The following is a 19,851-nucleotide window of genomic DNA, read 5'->3' as shown; positions in this document are numbered from 1 at the left end:
ACGGAAAGTATTTGTTTGGGAATGCATTTTTAAAAAGTGCCGGTTTGAAAATGTAAAAAAAATCTACGTTTTCAATTGCAAGCAAGGAGGTGCGTTTTTAAAAATGCACAATTTTAAAAGTTAAATTGTGATTTTAAAAGCTAAATCATTATTTTACGGCTAAATGCTTAACTGCGTTTTTAAAATTCATTTATGTTCTAAAATTGCAAAACCGAAGAGACCTTATGCTGACAATACACAATAAATAATTGATCTTCACAATGTGAAAGAATGAAAGAATAAGTTTATAGTTCATACTTCAACTGTCTTTTGATTAAGAGCTGTGTATCTCCATCTCTCTTTTTCCACAAAGTCAGCATCCAAGAACTGGGAAACAAATGCCCAAAGCCTGTATGTGTCTTCGAAGTTTGTCAAGAACCCTAGTGCTGCTGTGACCACTGGTATCTGAAAATGATGTTTATCTCTCTTCTTGCCTAAGACAATTCCTTCAACTTCAGTTCTTGTTGTCTCTAATATTTTCTCCCTCTCTTCTTCATACTTGTCTGAGAACCAGATGTGATGCAAAAACCCATGGCTTAATGATATATTTTTCCGGTCAGCGAGCTTCTGTACAAGGGTGGGGTCAATCTTTTCTCCTTTCCAGTCAAACACATTGAATGCCACGGCAGGTCCTCGATTAAACTTAATCTTTGGTCCATAGATTCTTACCAGACGCAGAGGCTGCCCATTTTCTGTATGTGGATGTTGGAGACTCAACAATGCATTTACTAACCAATTGATCAAGTATCTAGCTCTGCTACTAATTAGTATCAGGCCCAATGAATCTGCATGATCCAAGCCTCTGCATTCAATCTCTGAGCTCCAATTTACACTGCCTTCTGAGTATTTGGATCGAGCAGATTCAAAGGGTGTCTTTAGTTCAATGACTTCAGAGAATGATAGTACCTTTCGCATTACAGGGACTTCTTCAATTTCATGTGACTTAGAAGTTTCACCACTTTTCTGCTCAACAGATAATGGGCCGGAGAATGAGTGCTGCACAGGCACATCTAAATCATCTTTCGACAGTTCGAACTTTGCTTTTTGTTCAATTTCCGTATCAGTATTTGCTTGCTCTTCAGGGAATTGAAACGTTCTTGATGATGGAACCAGGCTCACAATACCTATGCTTGTAGCATTGGTTGAATCCTTTAAGATTGAAGCACTGGATTTCTTGACAAACAAGCATCCAAACCCAGATGGATTTTCCCCAAAAACTTTGTAAAAAGAGCAAGTGAGGAAGTCAGGCTTAAAAATAGAGAGGCCTAAGGTGTCCATATCCTTTGGCCCCAATGCACATGCATCAAGCAAGACATGCCATCCATTCCCCTGTGCCATGCTCATCCACTGATATGAATAGGAGGATCCAGTCACTCTTGACTGAAGGGGAAAAACGAACAGTCCCCTATTCGTTTTCTTCCCTCTACTCACTATCATCTTTCTTAATTTTCCAGATTGGAGACTCAGATTGGGCCATGAAAACTCAGCTGACATGACTCGTGCTCCTTTTTCTTGGAACTTTGAGTCATCATTTCCACTGCTTCACTCTCATAATCATAAACCGTAAGAAGATTTTGATTAGACTGAAATGGATAACAGTCTGCCAGAAGTTTCAAAGCAGATGACTGATTAGCAGTGAATACCATGGTGTAATCAACTGGAGAGATATTCATGAAGGCCATGATTCTTATTCGGAGCTTTGACTCCAGTTCCGATTCTTGGTTACCATACTGTATCTGGGATACCAAGTTCACCGACTTGTAGGATATATCAAAGAAGGTCGGCTCAGGGAAATGCAGCGACGGAGGAGACGATGACGAAGAAGCAACTACAGCTTTTGGAGAGTGACTCTTCTGCTGATGCTGAGCATGTGAGAAGAGACCATGGCCAATATTGTAATCGAGACAGACATGGTTGTTGTGGGTGATGTGGGAATATTCTTGGGCTCGGATTCGATCAGCCTGATCAGTCTGATGGTATTTTGGGTATGCTTTGGTGAAGTTATAAAATGATTCATCCAAAGAAGGGAGGGCCTCATGGTTTGTGAATCGGGTGTTTTGGTTGAGTGAAGAAGCTGTGGCTACTGCAAAGTTGTGCCTTGCTGCGGAGATGTTGGTAGTAGAACTGGGAATGCTGGGATTTTGTGACTCAAGAAGGGAAAGAATAGGAATTGGACAGCAGCCATTAAAGCGGACCTCTCGAAAGCTTGATGAGTGCATTCTTTTTCCCCTCTTTTTCTTCTCCACCCTTATTTTATTTGCTCCAACGATGGCTCCTTTAAATTCTTATTGGTTACCCGTATGTGCTCTTTCTGTCTGAGAGTTAATTTGTTGCTGCAGAAATGAGGAAAGAAATGGTTTTCTTGATAGTGGAATATAGACAGGTTGTCTTATCGGGCTTAACGTGACAAGTCATCTACTCGTTTGAACCTGGCTTCCAAGAATTACAATGGTCGCCTTTGTCTTGTACCCTATGGCTTGTGTGAAAGGAGTAGATACTCTCAATGCTCCTGTCTTATGTCTTACATTGTCCGTTGACTGACGCAGCATTTCACTGGTTGACATGGTAAGTGTTACATGTACTATCACGTCAATTTGTAAGAAATTTGTGGTAGAAGTTGTTTACCGATACCCAAAGTAAGCGACCTCAGCCACCAATGCTTTGTCATGGGGCTCTTTTTCTTCCTCATAATGAGGTTATAATTAAGGCCACATCTGACTTGAGAAATGAAGTGGTTGTGGTGCTTCACAAAGAGATAAAGGCTATTTTGGTAACATCATCCTGCAGACGTGAAAATGGAAATTAACAAGCAGAAAAAGGCAAAAGAGGGGGCTCTCTTCTCTTGTAGTGTCCAGCACTATCGAATCTGGCCAGAAGCTTCCTTGGAACAATTTCTTGTTCTCACCACTATGCTCTCTTCATTGGGGCCATATTTTCAAAAACTTTGCAGGGACAAGTCATTTTCAGCTCCACATGCTCTTTGCCCCCCACCAGTAGGTCAATCTTTATCATGGATGGAACATGACTCATTGCTGAGTCTTCCTTTAGAAAGCATTTTAGCTTTTTGTTAGCAGCAAATGAGAACCCTCCTTGAAGTTTCTGAAAATATCAGTTTGTTCTTTCAATCTCTTAGGCTCAAAGCATCCCTAATGGCTTATGTAATTTGGGTTTCTATGTAATGATTATCTAAACATAGGAAAGCACTATACATGTACATGAATGGATAATTATTTTTATGATTCTCTCTTTCTTTATTCATTTCTCTTCCCTCTTTCTCTGTCTCTTTCATTCCCTGTTTCATCAAAGACAAAATATATGTTTGAAAATGAAATAAAAGAAAGAATATTCGAATGATATGGAGAAAGAATATAAAATCGGATTTAGAGTGTATTTGAAAAGTCATTAAATATATTATATGCTGTAGAATTTTGAACGGTTTGAATTTAATTTCACTTTCTCTATCTTTCTCACAGAAAACTTGAGATAGGTATAGAAAAACAAAGTTTTCGTTCAAATTTGGTTATGGAGAAATTTTTTTAATCTAGTCTATTACTCTAACATTTGTTCTTAAAACATGTGATTTTTACATGCATATTTAATAAGATAAATAGAGCATGTAATTATCACGTACATATTTGAAAATACATGTGATAATCACGTGTTTTAAGGATAAAGACTGAATTAAAAGAATTTTCTCTGACCTATTTTATTTTATTTTATTTTTTAAAGAAAAAACTTTATCTCTTACTGAATTCTTTCATCTATGAGCTAATAACCTTACATATCTAGAATTACACATCTTTCAAGATTGAGAATGCTTGTGAACTGTTTCCTTGAGATTTTAACTTCTGGTTGGCTCATGATAAATTGATAATCTATAATTTAAATAACGTGGCTTCTTTTATACTATTAGTTATAGAGAAATGCTAGAGATCCGGAAGCTTTTTCCAAATATATTTAGGGAAAATATATATAAACTTCTTAAGTCAACTCGTTTTTTTAAAAAACTCCCTAGGTCTTTTTTTTTAGAAATTTAATCTCTGGGTAACTCGAAACTATTAGAAACTCCTTACCGTCAATTTTTGTTAACTACCGTTAGTCCACTCAAAACTCCTCATTTTATCTGATTAAAATATTAATTTTTTATTAATTTAATTTTAAAAAATTAAATTAAAAAAAAAAAAAAAAAAATTGGAGGGTAGCCAGGGGTGGCACCAACCTCTAAGGGGTGGGCGTAAGCCACCCTAGGGGTGGTTTGTCCACCCCTGGGGTGGCTTGCGGCCACCCCCAGGTGGTTTGGGGTGGCCCATGGGTGGAAAGAGCCACCCCAAACCCCCAATGGGGTGGCTCGCAACCACCCCTCGAGTGGAGAGGTGGCCCGCTTTCCATCCATAGGGTAGCTTACGCCCACCCCTTAGGGGTTGGGGGGGTGGCCAGGGTCAAAAGTGTATTCCACCCTGATAACCCATATAACTAGAAATACAAGGTAAATAAAAACTTATCAAACATGTTCCTATTTTTGGTTTCCATAGACCATTACCTTTTGTTTTTTCTTTTTTTTTTTAAGCAAAAAATGTAGGATGGTGGGACCACAAGCGCTACATTGAGAATTTTCATTGCGAGAGTCGAACTCATGTCATAGTATTTACCCAACCACATAAAAATTACCTTGAAGCCACTGAATCACTACCCTTGATCATTCAATTAAAGTGATCATTCAAACCATTGATTGGCTATATATAATTGAAATCTAACACAATTGAGGGATATTAGACTGGCAACTTCAATGTAAGCCGAAAGATGGCAACAACTTTAAAGAGCAAGACCTGAATTACTATTAACTCGGGATCATATTCTCTCCTCTTGAGCCATTGATTCCTTTTTGGATGCCACTTTATGGACCACATTGCCATGATTTTGCATGATTAGTAACAAATTAATTGTGGTAGACGGAGGGTGGAAGGTGGTGGAAGGTGGGGGAAGATGGGAGATGTCCCAATGAATTAAGTTGCGCATATCTTTACACCTTTAGTAATGCACTATAACCCACATATGCCCAATGAACTTTTGATGGGCCAAATAATAATAATAATAAAATTGTGACTATACTAACATTAAAAATTAAATAAAAAAATAGTATGTTGTCAGATTTTTTTCTTTTTTTTTTTTTTTTTATCCCTTCTTTTCTGTTCTATTTTTATTTTTTGTTTTTAAGTAAGGCATCCATTAAAATTCAAAAGGTTAATGAAGACAGAACCATTAACGACTGAAAAATTTTAAGAATTCTAAATAATCTTAAATCATTTTGAAAAATTACAATTATTGTTATACCTTTGGCGTTGGGATGTAATTTTTATTAAAAATCTTATATGTTTAAATGGGCGACTTTGATCCAACTTTATGGTTATCACATAATTAAAATTTCCTAAAACCTGAAAGGACACTAAACCCTAAAAACCTTTAAAAGCTCTGAACCCTAAAAATCTTAAAAGAATAACCATACTCCTTAATCCCAACTCAAAGCCCAGACCTTTAATCCTAATACTAAGCCTCCCCGAACCGTAAATTAAATAAAAAAAATTAGATACAACTAAGATATAATGTTTTTTATCATACTTGAAAAAACAAATATCATCGATTTGAAAGAGACTTGTAATAAAATTGTAGTACTCCTAACAACGCTCTTTAAAATTTTATAATAGTTGAAGTTATGAGGGCACACTTTTACATTTTATTTGAAATTTGATTTAAGGCTAAATACTAAATACCCCCTCTGGGTTTCGTAACTTTATTTTTTCCCTCCTAGGGTTTGATTTTTATCACAGGAGGTCCTTGTAGTTTTGATAATAGACCAAATTAGTCATTCTGTTAGTTAACTGTTAGTTGACTTAACGAAAGTCCACGTGGACCAATCAAATGTTGACACGTGGCATCTACTTAAAATTTGTTTTTTTTTTAAAAAAAAATGGCCACCCCCATCTGGCCGGATGGGGGTGGCCGAAACCACCCCTAGTGGGTACTGGGGGTGGCTCAGCCACCCCCATGGAGCCTAGCGGGTGGCCGAGCCACCCCCAAATGGCCAAGCCACCCCCAATTTTTTTTTCTTTTTTTTTTGTAAAATTTTTTTAAAAAAAAAAAAAATTAAGTAGGTGCCACGTGTCAACATTTGATTGGTCCACGTGAACTTACGTTAAGTCAACTGACAAAAAGACTAATTTGGTCTATTATCAAAACTACAAAGACCTCTTGTGATAAAAATCAAACCCTAGGAGAAAAAAAATAAAACAACGAAATCCTATGGGAGTACGAAGTATTTAACCCTTTAATTTATGGCTTTGGGTCCATTTAAACTTGCAAGTCAATGTCAATTCCAAATCTACTCGAGGCATCCAAAAAAATGGATTTTGGCATCGGTCTATCCACTTCTAAATTGGCATTGGATTTTCCAATTCTCAATTCAAGATCCATTGAAATGCCAAATCAATGTTTCCAAATGAAAACACTTTTTCTTGTCTACCGCATGAATACAAGGCAGAGAACATAACCATTCATGTTAAATTAGTAAAAATTATTTCATGTGGTATTTGAACGAAGAATTTGAAAAAAAAAAAAATAGACTAGTAGGATTTAAACTGATAGAAATTTCAAATCCATCATTTTCTATTTTTGTTAATTAAATATATTTAAAATTAAGAAATTAAAATATCATAATATCATAAAGACTTCAATTGGCTGACTTGTCAAGCCAAAGATATAATAAAACATCATTCTCTCTTTTTCTTGATTTTGTTTTCTAGCTAAGACCTGGCCTTCTTTTATTTTAAGTAATATGAATCAAACATTCAACCCAAATAAACAAGATGTAACAGCATGTAGGCAAAGCAACAATTGGTACAAATGTGAACCTTAGTTTCCTTTTAGATAAAATTACCAAATAATTAAATCAACTATTTCCCACCTTAAGTTTTTAGGATAACTGATGATTTAACATGGTATTAAAGTAAAGGTTCATAATTCAAACCTTGTTTCCACGCACTTGCAACTTTAGGTACCTCCATAGCTGAGGACTAATGATTTATTAAAAGAAAATCAATGAGCTTGTTTTCTTACAATATACAGCAATGATACATGAGAGACAAAATAATGAAGAAATTGAGCATATTAATGGGGACTGGGAATGCGCTGCCTGGATATACCTGATTGATAGAAGTTACGAATCAATAGAGAGAGTTGTAGGTGTAGCAGGTGGCAATAATGGAGGATATGCAAATGAGGAGCGAAGGAAGCAGGGTGGCATTCAAGAGTCGACTATTCCCCAAGTATCCGGCCAAGGTTATCGTGCCATCTGCGATCACTCGTGCAATTGTCCCCGCTTCTGTTGATAGTAGTCCACCATTATAGGTTCCACGGGAAAGCCGGGACGACATGACCCGAGAGAGGAGTGCCAAGTTAACACCTGCATCAAGGATAGAGGAAAGTCATAATATAATATGGTCAGGATCTCAAAGAACTCACGAGCAAATTCAAATATTCACAGAGAGGAATTATACTCCTAGCCCAACAAAAAACAAAACATCTTCAGAAGATCACTTCCTCTGCTTGTACTAAACTGCATTGATTTATTTCAAATATTTAATTTTAATTGGAATTTGGTGATTTAGCATGTGCAGTTTTCCTCTTCTCATACATGTCATCGTTAGAAATGTATTATTGTATTGAAAGGGAAAACAGTGTTTCTGACTTTTTGTTTTTTTGTAATTTTTCCCTCGTGTGTGTATATATATTTTTGTTTGCTAAGTAATGATTATATATCAAAAAGCATAGAAGAGCGCAGCCCTAGTACACAAGAGGAACACCTAAGTAGAAAAAGAAAAAAGAACAAGGAAATCAAAATAACTAATGGGGCCAGCCAAGTTGCTGTCAAAGTCAAAAGAGTATAAAAGAGGGCCGCGTGAGCTCCTCCAAGGGTCTCTTAGAGGTCCTCAAAGCATCTCGCATTCCTTTCTGACCATAAGCACCACATAAGGCAGAGAGGAACCATTTTACACACAATAGCACACTGAGAACGGCCTCCTAACCACCAACAATCAAACAAACCTGCCACACTACAAGGCATGACCCACGACAACCCAAACCGACTGAAAATAGCATGCCATAAAGAACAGGCAATCTCATAGTGAAGAAGAAGATGATCAATAGACTCCCCATCCAATTTGCACAAGCAACTTCTATTGATCACAATAAGATTTCTCTTTCTAAGATTGTCAATGGTAATAATCTTTCCTAACACCGCCGTCCAAATGAAGAAAGCCACTTTCGAAGGGCCTTTGTACTCCAAATACTCTTCCAAGGAAAAGGACTAGCCTCTTTGATTGCAAGAATATTATAGAATGATCTAACATCGAATTTCCCCTTACTAGACAGAACCCTCCAAATTGTGTCCTCCCCTTCCCTTCTCATTCTATGGGAATACAACAAAGTATAGAACGAAGCTAGCACTTCCAGTTCCCAATCGTGAATCAACCAAATGAAACTAACATTCCATTGAAGGGACCCACTCGTAAAATCCATGTTAGCAGCAATAGACATATCCTTCACACTAGCTATGTTGTACAGGCCTGGAAAAACTTCCTTGAGTGTCGAGGCTCCACACCACACATCATCCCAGAATTTGATTTTGGACCCATCACCTAGATCAAATCTGGTGTGGCTAGAAAACAACCGCCACCCCCTACTGATATACCTCATAAGCCCCACCCTATGCGACCTAGATGTATCAATAGAGTGCCAACCACCCCACTCAAAACCAAACTTGGCGTCCACGACAATTCTCCACCAGGTCTCTCTCTCATGTGCATAACGCCACAGTCACTCCCCTAACAGAGCTCGATTGAACACTCTCAGGTTCTTGATCCCCAACCCACCCTCAGAGATAGGGGAACAAACCTTGTCCCAACTAACCAGATGATACTTAAACTCTTCACTTAATCCACCCCATAAAAAATCACATTGAAGCTTCTCTATACGCTTTGGCCACAGAAACAGGTAAAGGGAAGAGAAACAAAAAATAAGTAGGAAGATTAGAGAGAGTACTCTTAATAAGAGTGACCCTACCCCCCTTAGAAAGATACATCCTTTTCCAACTTGCCAACTTGCGATTAATCTTTTCCATAATGTCATCCCAAACAGACTTGGCCTTAAAGCAAGCCTCCAAAGGGAGACCTAGATATTTCAAAGGCAAAGAGGTCGTACCACAACCCAAGACACCAGCCAAATCACCCACATTATCCACATCGCCTACCGGAACCAAAGCTGATTTGGCCAAATTTGAAGCCTCTTTTTGTGCAAACCCTAATCTTCATATGGTATCAGAAAGGTCTTAAGAATTAATGAAATTCATTCTTGTTTTTCCACGTCTCTTCTCTCTCTTGCAAACAGTTTTTTTTTCCTCCTCATTTCATGCAAATCTGAATTTTGACACTTACCATCAATAACAAAGTAATTGAACTTAACAATATCTCACCTTCAAGTACTTCGGCAGAAACAAACATTATGAGTCCTGAACAGACATACTGTGGCACAGTGTATGGACTAAATATATGGAAGCTCAGGAGTACGCCTATACAAACCATAATTTCGGATGCCATTAAGATTTGCCTGCAATCAGAATAATGAGAATTATCGCAACAGCAGTTTATGGGAAACATATCTAGAACTTTAGATCCGATACTTCTTTTGCGTGTGTGTGTGGAGGCAGGGGAAATTAATGATACTGAATGCATTACAGAAACTAGAGATCAAAAGCACGTTACTAATTACCTGTCTTCAAACATATTGCTAATGTAGTTTCCAACAACAATGTTTACTGGAAGAACTGTGAGGCCAACGCAAAAAAGAAAAATCGCCACTGTTCTCGTGGACCACTGAAAGTAGTATGTGGTAATGACACTAGATTCTGAAAGTAAAATCTCTATTGCGTATTTGAGCATGAAATATATCAATAACTGAACCTGAAGAACCATAGAGATTCAATTATACATTGTGCAGAAGTTTGTAGAGTTTCAGTTCCAACCAAAGATAAATGGCAGAAAATATACAATTGAGAAGAAGATTTAGAGAGAAAAAAAAAAAAAAAAATTCTCAATGATTTTAACTCAGTCTACTGCCTTGGAGTAATAAAATACATGACAGTGACCAGAAGATAATTGGGAGGATCTTAGTTGTTTAATCAACAGCAGCTCAATAGTAATTCTCTATTATCTTGAATAAGTCAAATGCAAGAAGCAAATTCATTGGTGCTGTTCCACTTCACCGAGCTGAATTAAAAACAAAAGTTCCTAATGCACAATGTGAAATCTGATCGCATAATTCATCTAAACTATGCGTTTGAGTAAAGCATATTAGCACACCAAATTCTAATATAGAAGCAGAAGTACATATCCAACTTCTAATTATATTTCACGCGCAACTGGAATTCTAGCTGCATTCTAAAGAATAAGTGAAGTTGCAATATTGACACTCAGCTGATTAACAAGTTTATAAATCCATAGACATAAATATTTTTTGGCAATCTAGTAAAAATGTATTTCAACCTTCTTTTTTTTAAGAAAAAAGGGGGAAAGATAAAAGAACAATATTTATCCTTTTTTTTTTAAAGCCAACAAAACCATGTCTGTATGGTAACTATAAAGTTATTTTTCATTTAAATGGAAATATCAAAGGTATACCTTATTTTATCAATTTTTCAGAAAGTCATATAAAGTTCAGAGTCATTTAAATACCTTTACAGAGGGTGTAAGTAGTCTATATGCTGATCTAATTGAAGTAGCTGCTCGGTGAGAATCCTCACGAGCTTCTTCACTTTCATCACATTCTTGCTCACCATCTTCATCTTGTTGCCTGTCTTCTGAACTAATAAGCAATGGTTGTTTAGGTCCGCTCTCAACTGAATCATTCTCTACTGCTTCTGTCATCCAATGTCCACCATCAGAATAAATGTTTCTAAACATTTCTAAGAGAACATTATTATTAAAAGTGACAGTTTTTGTTACACTTCAAAAAAATGATCAACAAGTAAATCAACAAGCGATTTACAGATTGATTGTGTCTTTTGGAATTTAACTAATTTTTAAAGTTTCTACAATGTCAAAATAATTTCTAAAAGAAAAGTATTTGAATAGCTACGGTCACATTAAAGTGTTGATGCTTCCATTCAGCTTAAGAATGATCTAACATTGACAGAATTGGATATGTGCAAGATCTCAACCAAAAAGTAGCACCATATAAATGAACATACCAGCATTAGATTCCTGTCGTATACTATTCTCCTCAATCTCACGAGAAGGTTCTTTAAATGAGATACACAACCAAATTAAGTATACAAGCCAGGCAACACCCATAATCCAGCCAGGCAAAGTCTCTTCATTGAACGTAAGCTTGTAGATCCTGAAATTAGTTTGAAGAAAACCACCTATAGCAGGACCACAAGCCATTCCGAGAGCGCTGGCACTAACAAAACCCGCTGATGCTTGCATGCGGTATTTCAGTGGCACGCAGTCACTAATATACCTCCGGTTAACAGCTCGGGCAGAACCCAGTCTGCAATTTGTAAAGTGTGACTTTGTTAGTACATATAACGAAGTATAAATAATAGAATCTCTAAATCTTACCACCTTACACTATTTCTAGCTTGAGATTAAATTTGAGTCTTCTAATAATAATTTAAGATCTGGTACTGCACTCCAGTATGACAAAAATGAACTTCGAGTCTTTTCTATAACCACTAAATGGTTTCAACTTTCTTGTGACCAGACAATTAGCAATATGGTGTGCCTCAATAACAGAGAAGAAACAAATCTTGTTGCATGTATTTTCATAGCAACATAAATCTACAACCATAGCAAAACAGTTTGGTGAAATGAAAATTTTTCTACTTGCTATCTGACCAATGTCAAGTTGCACCCTTAATTTAGAAAAGCTATCCTGTCATGCTTTGTTTTAATAATCAATCCCTTTATGTTGTAAAGCCGATAATTTGGGTACACAAGCTCTGTACAGGCTCGAAGTCCTAACACCAGTTAAAATTCTCCTCAAAACACGTGCACATCTCTCTGTGTATGTGTGTCTGCATATATGACCAATCTGATTTGAAAATAACTGATAGAAATATATGCATGTCTCTTTGTGTGTGGTTGTGTGTGTATGATATATAAGTTAACACAGAACACAAACTTCAAGACATTTTTATTAAGCATAGCTGCAAAAAAAATTTAAAAGCTTAGATTTCCTAATCAGCATGTTTGCATGCCTCATGCTAGCGTATAAAGATCAGTCTCAAAAAAATGCACAAAAGCACATGCATGAAGTTATTCCTATCAAGCAGTGACACAAGAAGAAGAATAAGACTACTTACCCACAGAAAAGACGACCGATTAGGAGAACTGCTATTGAATTGAGATCATAAGCCAATGCGTACATGATGTTTCCCAAGAAAAGAACTATACTGCTAAATACAAGAGGTTTGAAGTATGATTTATTTGACCACGCACTAAAATACACTGATGAAAAAACCTGTGCAACAGCCATTGCCCCAATCACAATGCCACAAACTGTTGCTGCAGCTCCAAGGCTCATGGAGTAGTCATCTGCTGTAGGGACAACAATATATGTATTGACCATATAAAGAAATGTGTTCGCCAAGTTCAAGAGAAGAGACATAAAATGGTATTTCTTATCATCAACCCGTTCCTCAATAGGAGGAGCAGGTAGCTCGTCTTGCATAATGAGTGCATGTTGCGCCAAAAAGTTGAGGAAATTTGTTGAGTGGGTTAACCTGTCCACTGCTGCTTTTATTGAATCGACGACAGGATCCTGCAGATTAAATTATCTAGTAAATACCATAGTAACTCACCAGCTTTATGACTGCCTCCCAGCCAAATACATGTGTGTGTGTTTGCAACAGGGAGTGAGAAAACACACAGAAAAAACCCATGAAAATTTGAGTAGGTTGCTTTGAGTATATGCAACAGAAACCTGAAGAGGAAGAGAAGGATGATCATATATTGATAAGTAGCTTCCTTGACGGTCCTGAAGTTCATGAAGATTGCGTGATATGGCTCCCACAACAGCCCCTATGCCCTGCAGGTTCCATTATCTGTCAGTAAAGTTCCAAAAATCTAGGGACAATAGTTTTTAGAAGTTTTCAAATGGTTAAATAGGAAAAGAAAGTCTCCAACATCAACACAATACCACATGCTTGAACACTTGCTGCAGTTGGGAGTAAGGATGATTTGCGCGTGTTTTGACATAATCATTAGTGAATCTATAACCAAGGCGTTTATCAAACTTCTTTAGTATCTTACGCAGACCAACAGCATTTATCTCAACAAAAAAGAGAAGCTTTAAAAGATCTTGTCCAACTGCTCTATAAGCTTCTCGTAATTCATATATTTGGGATATATTGGGCTGTGGCTGAAGGGCATCATGCTGTTCATCAAGCTTAGCTATCCTGCTAGCAAGTAGCCCTTGTTGTTCCAACAGAAAAAGGACAATCTTCTCAATCTGAAATAATTACAAGAAAGTAAGTAATACACATTTCATATATTAGGCAAGCAATTCAATTAAGGACATACACACACATTCATGCATTTATAATAGCATATACCACATATTCATACACTACTGCAGTAGCCATGACACTGACATAGGTTGAATATGTCTTGGATGTACCCCTTGAGACTAATAAAACATACATTAAAATAAAATATGCAGAAGAATATCGATAGAAAAAAAGAGACAGAAGATACAAAAATTTGAGGTGGTTTACCCATACAGGCCTAAATCACATAAGAAATTTCCAATAGGGTTACATGTTAATTGTATTTACTTGAATTACAACTTGCATAGATTGGTGAAGTACTGTAGTACAGTTGGGGTTGGTAAAGTATGAGGGATCAGAAGTTTAACAGAGACTATTGTTAACCCCAACCATCAAAAAAATATTTCTAAAGTTTGATTCTATGCGGACATATCTTCTTATGGGACATCACATGTTTTCTCACTTATATTAGAGATTTGACAGATCTTCCATGGTCACTTTAGAAAAGGTAACATGGTTCCATCTTAAGAAGTTAATTCCATTAGAAAAACTGACAATAACAAATATTGATGGATTTTTTAAATAAGCATAATGACAAGGTGGAGCATAATTACAAAAGAAATTTAACACGCGTGAGCAAAGCACAAATACACACATACATTATTTCTTGTTTAGATCTTGCATATTTCCGAAAGAAAGACATGCAAATAACTGACCTGATTATCCAACATTCTGGAGAAATCCTTGAGTACTTGCCGGCGATCTTGTGTCCCTACTTCAATTTGATGAGCATATTGTCTTACTTTTTTCTTCATTAGTTTATAGTTAATGTAATATCTGCAAGAAATCAAATTATCAGCATCTAAGACAGGAACCTAATCACAACAAAAAGGCAAGAAGCACCATTTGCTGCCCACTTTGAGCACCAACTTGCAGAAACTATTTGGCCCAGAGCATGCCTCCCTCATGCCAAGGCCTTGCGGTTAGCATGGGTGTAACGTGCCACCCAAGCCACCACAGAGGCTTACAAGGTTTAACGCAAGGTTGTGCAATGTAATATTCAGTAACAGTTTTGAAACTCTGAAATTTATATTAGCATGTGTTTCTATGTCTGCCAACGTTAAGTTGGGGAAAACATAATCTCATGTCACTGCAAAGTCTGTGATTTGGTTTGCCTTTAAACAAAAGGTTTAATAATAATCTTTAGAGAAGTCAAGTTAGAAGCTACCAAAATTAACAAAACAAGCTTTATTTTTCAAATATTATAAGAAGTTTGAGAGGGATGGGAATCCAACAAGCTTTTACTTTTGAAGTGCATCATTTCAGCAGGTGTCGTGTGTTTGTAGACAGCTACTAAAATTTAAATATATCACTTTTGTGCACTAAATTACAAATAGAGTAAGGCAATAGGGGTTAGACAAAGATGTGTTCTTCAGGTTTAGATCAGGGGCTGGTTAAATATTAAGGGATAGATTGCTGCCACCAGCCACTTTCAGAGGGAATGCATGTATCAAGACATTGTTTCAGCAGCTGTATATATCAACTTTAGAAAGATTAGAGATGAGTAAAGACATATGCGCTCACTTGGAAAAAGTATTTAAGTAATTGTCAAGCATTAGTCAGTGGAGATGGGCCATGGGCATGCTGTGGACATGCATTATGTGTGACCTTGGGTTTGCATCTTGGTTGAAACGGTTCTATTCGTGCTCTTTTTCTCTTTTTAGTATCAGTAGGCTTATATGCCAACCACAAAAATATATGAGATTTAATATGCCAGCAGCAGACTGGGAACAACTCAAATCTTTGAGTAACAAGTTCCATTAGACAAGATGGCCTATCTCTACATTACCACCACGAGTTAAACATAATTAGATACCATAATGATGTATCAAAACTCACTTGATACCATTGCATAACTTCTCTAAGAAACCATGGCAATACAAACACACAACACTTGACCACTTGTTGCCAACCAATAATCAGCAAATATTTAAGCTTTTTCTCTTTCTCTTTTCTCATTTTCCAAGTAACTTATCAAAAAAATATATATATTCCAAGTAGACTTTCAGGAAGCAATCAAAATGATTAAATTCTTAGCAGTGCAAAATAGAATGTATAACCATATGTCAAACATACCCTAGCCATTCTTGGATTTGTCTTTCCTTCAACTTTTTCCCGAAGGCAACCATCTTTCACTACAAGCAAAATTACAAAAACTTAAGGTGAGAAAGAAAACAAGAAGATCACAGAAACATATGCAGCAGAAATTTGCATCTCTGTGAACTTTGACATCAGGAGCTTTTCCAGCATAAAAGGATAATGAGAAAAATAAAACAACAATAGTTATACTTTGTGCATTATCTTTCCACAAAGCTTCTCATAGAACCACCATGTTTCTGCTAGCCTAAATCCAGCTCCACAGGAAATAACAGTAATCAGTATATATGCCAACTTCAATGCTGATTTAGACCTTTTACCATGTCACAGCATATAAAATATAATGCGAGACAGTTATACACAAAACCTGACTTTATTTAAATAACATAGTGTGCTGTAGGGAAAAGTGTGGTCTCCTTGTTGTACAGGTTAAACAGGGAGACATTCTGTTTTTTTTTTTTTAGGAACAATAAAAGAATATCTTTTATATTGAAAAAAAAAAAAAAAAAAAAAAAAAAGTGAAATTAATTAATGCATACATGTATGCTATTTTACATGGAGACCTTAAAATGAAGTGAATCTACCAGACACAACATGACATGGGCGTGGCATGCTTACCACACTTTGAGGCACGTACCTAAAAGGAATGCCTAACAAAGAAAGATATGCATGCCTACTTGGTTTACTAAAATCCCCAACTTAAAACTGTTTTGACATCACACAAATAATTCATATTGCACAAAACCATTCATCTTGTTCAATCTGAATGATCTAGATACCTCATGGAACAGAAGACAATAAACTTGTGGATTTTATAGACAAACAATCTCGCAATGTCCTAATAATTGGAAATCAGACAAATTGGAGACCCAGACATACACCAAACCCCTGACATCTGTACCTCAATATCATGTAACATAGCATTTCAGAAAGATTGAACAACTACCACTCCACTTTCCCATAGAGCCAGATATGCACTACTGCCGTGCTCAATTACACATAAACAAATGCACAATGCTTGACATGCTGACTCCCACTCTAAACCCATTACTTTTCCGCATCATATGAATACCCAACACCTATCAGGACGAAGAGTCAAAGTAAACCCAGCTGAAAAAGATAGCATTCTCTTCACATGAATAATTCTACTTATCTTTTAAAACCGTTCTTATTCAAGTGCGTGTCCGCTTATCAGTCAACTTATGCGTTTCACAAGATTTGTGTAAGCCACCAATACATACTTTAGAATAAACCATCCATCATTAGAACAGCAATTTCAAATAATATTCACATTGACCGGTCCGCTTAGTTTGACATCATCAACATGTTCACCATTATGGCATTATCTCATAAGACGCCTAATTTGACCAAGTCCGCACGAAACATATTCACAAACTACAATCATATTAAAACAGAGAAATTAAAAAAATTAATCATTTAAAAAACAAGAAAATCAAGACCTTCACTGCTTTGATTATTCAAGATTTATACAACCACCAGTACCACAAGCAGCACAGCTATTAAGCCTATCAGTATTAATCAAAAGATTGAAGATTTCATAATTTTTTCAAACAAACTGCCATGACAACACAGTTTTAGAAGCTTCCGTATGATGCTCCGTTTGGTTTCCGAGAAAATTCTGGAAAAGAAAACCGAAAACTAGCTCCAACCAGAACTGAAGGCCTGCTTGGTAACCATTTCTTCACTTTTTTCTTTAAAAAAAAAAAAAAAAAGTCCACCTCATTTCCTTCGTATTTAACAAACAACTTTCTCCACTTTTCTCTACACAAAAAATTCAAAACTTCAATCTACTTTATATCATATCAATCAATTTCTTTTCTCCTTTCTCTTCTCAAATCTCATTGCCAAACACGAGGCTTCGAAAAACAAAGAAAATTCAGGTTTTGAAATTCGTTAACTTTTCTAAGCTGCCAAACAGACGTGAATTAGCAAAAAACGAACACAAAAAATGCATTACCAACGTGAGTTTGGGAAACCGCGGTTTTACGAGTCTGCCCACGAAAAGGGGAGTTTTTAGATGACCACCAACGAACAACAAAAGTGTTTTTACGGAAAAAGGGACTCTGGATTCAGAGAAAAGTGATTGTAGGAAAAAACTTGAGAGACAGAGGGAGGGAGGGAGGGAGGGAATCGGCTCTTTGGTTCACAGAGAAAACGGATCGTATTTGTAGTGATCGAGTCTTGCGGGGACGGAATTGGAATTTTGGAGAATGATTGTGGCAATTTGAGCAAAAGACCCAGTGGCCCTGATAACGTACTACGCTTTGGTTGGACTGCGTGAGAATTGTGAGCCGTCCAAATCTATTTAGGAATCATTTATCTTTATGTTGCAATTATGAGTGAGAGGTTTTCTTAGGAATTTTTTTTTTTTTTTTTTTTTAATGGAAATCTAAAGATTTCATTGATTATTGATTAAAGAACCCGAGCAAAAAGCTCTTATATTACAAAGCATAAAGTTTTACAAAATTATAGACACATGCTATGAGGTTCGAAAGTCATAGATTCAAACAAAAATTCTTACAATCAAGTGTTATCTATAGCTTCAATCTTCCGCTAACCCACAAATACAGTTAAAGAATATATATGCTCTAAGCAGACTATATCTAAAACATGAGTAACCAAATTTCCTAACAAAATTTATTTAAACTGCCCGTGAGAGATAATCACTCACACCGAACTATCCAGGCCATAAGAAATAACTCATCACACATAATTATTCCTCCTCGCTCATGAGGGCAGATCAAGAAAAAAGAAATCTCTTGTTCAAAAAAAAAAAACAACCAGCAAGCAGCGGACACATAGCGAAGAGAGCGAAGTTGCTGATTCTCTCTCCTTTTATTGGAATAGGAATGACATAAATTTGAATTTGAATTTGACTATATTAGAATTTCAATTTGAATATGACATAAATTTAATTCAAATTTAGTATATTAGAATTGGAAAATTTACATATGTAATTAAATGAATCAAATTATGGTTGACCTCTATATTCTTATGTTAGTGCCTTGATTCAACTTGAATTCGACATGTGACATAAGGGTTGGCATTTTTTGACACGACCTGTAAACCAATACGAACCCAACAAAAAATTAACAAATTATAGTTGATTGGTCTAACCTGTTTAATTAAATTATCAAATTATGATTAACTTATATAATCTTATACATATGTATCGATACAACCAAAACCTAACACTCGAACACCAACCGACCATTATCCCACCTACATAATTGCTAATAATTTGCTATGGTTAAATTTTAATTGAGTTGACTTATTCAATAATTAGAAAAAGGATCATGACAAGAGGCGCTGCACAGTAGGGGAGGGGGAGATCCCCTCCTCCCCGTTTGGTTCCCCCCTTTCTTCCCTAATCCTTCCATCCTCCCTTCCCCGATTCCTTCCCCCCTCTCTTCCTCGATCTGTCTTTCTTTTTTGTTTGTTTTTCTTTCTGCTTGTTTTTTTTCCTTTTTCTTGCTAGGTGTTTGTTTTGACACACTTTGTGGGTGACACTCTTGGGAGATTCACTCAAACTTCCCCCCAGTTTTTTGAGTGCATCATTGATTTCCTCCGCCCCGCTTTGCCGTCCACAATCCTTTGCAAGGTCTTTTAACGCATCCCCCACTGCGTCAAACTTCCAACGCCTCCTTTGCTTCGATGTCCGGCAATTACGCGATCGGCTTTTCTTCCGGCTGCCGACTTCCGCTTAGTGTGCTCCTTTTTTTTTCTTTTTTTTTTTCCCAGTTGTTTTGCTTTTCCTTGTATTTTGGTTATATTGTGTTGTTGTCTTGTTGCTTTCTTGTTGTTTGTTCCATGTTCGTCTATTTTGCTTGTATTTCTTGTTGCTTGTAATAAGGCTCTATCATCTCTTGATCTACTCACTTTATAATTTGGTCCAGACCTTTGGGGTTGTGGATGTGAACGGTATTATGGCCTTCAGGTCGAGGAGGATGAGTGTCGGCATGGGTTTTTTTTTATAATCCCAGGGTTGAGGAATAAGAGCTACCTATACATTGGATTATCTACGTAGAGCAGATCTG

At 36.5% G+C, this 19,851-nt stretch overlaps 2 protein-coding genes across 2 annotated transcripts; both read right to left on the bottom strand.

Moving 5' to 3' along the window:
* Positions 1–228: 228 nt before the first annotated feature.
* On the bottom strand, positions 229–7,111 carry LOC132173921 (uncharacterized). Its single transcript, XM_059585602.1, is given in 3 exon segments — positions 229–1,550; positions 1,553–3,331; positions 7,061–7,111. Coding segments are annotated over 2 exon segments (1,965 nt in total). The 5' UTR covers positions 2,259–3,331; positions 7,061–7,111; the 3' UTR covers positions 229–291.
* Positions 6,822–17,935, bottom strand: LOC132173920 (SPX domain-containing membrane protein At4g22990-like). Its single transcript, XM_059585601.1, has 12 exons — positions 17,772–17,935; positions 15,773–15,831; positions 14,353–14,473; positions 13,288–13,599; positions 13,072–13,176; positions 12,452–12,909; positions 11,336–11,637; positions 10,821–11,005; positions 9,859–10,049; positions 9,563–9,696; positions 7,236–7,495; positions 6,822–7,106 (listed from the first exon to the last, which is right to left on the bottom strand). The coding sequence occupies exons 2-11, from the start codon at positions 15,823–15,825 to the stop codon at positions 7,257–7,259; spliced, it is 2,100 nt and encodes a 699-aa protein (XP_059441584.1). The 5' UTR covers positions 15,826–15,831; positions 17,772–17,935; the 3' UTR covers positions 6,822–7,106; positions 7,236–7,256.
* Positions 17,936–19,851: the final 1,916 nt, after the last annotated feature.

Source organism: Corylus avellana, chromosome ca3, assembly GCF_901000735.1.
Source record: "Corylus avellana chromosome ca3, CavTom2PMs-1.0".
Taxonomy (NCBI): Eukaryota; Viridiplantae; Streptophyta; class Magnoliopsida; order Fagales; family Betulaceae; genus Corylus; species Corylus avellana.
This window is presented reverse-complemented; position numbering and strand designations above follow the sequence as displayed.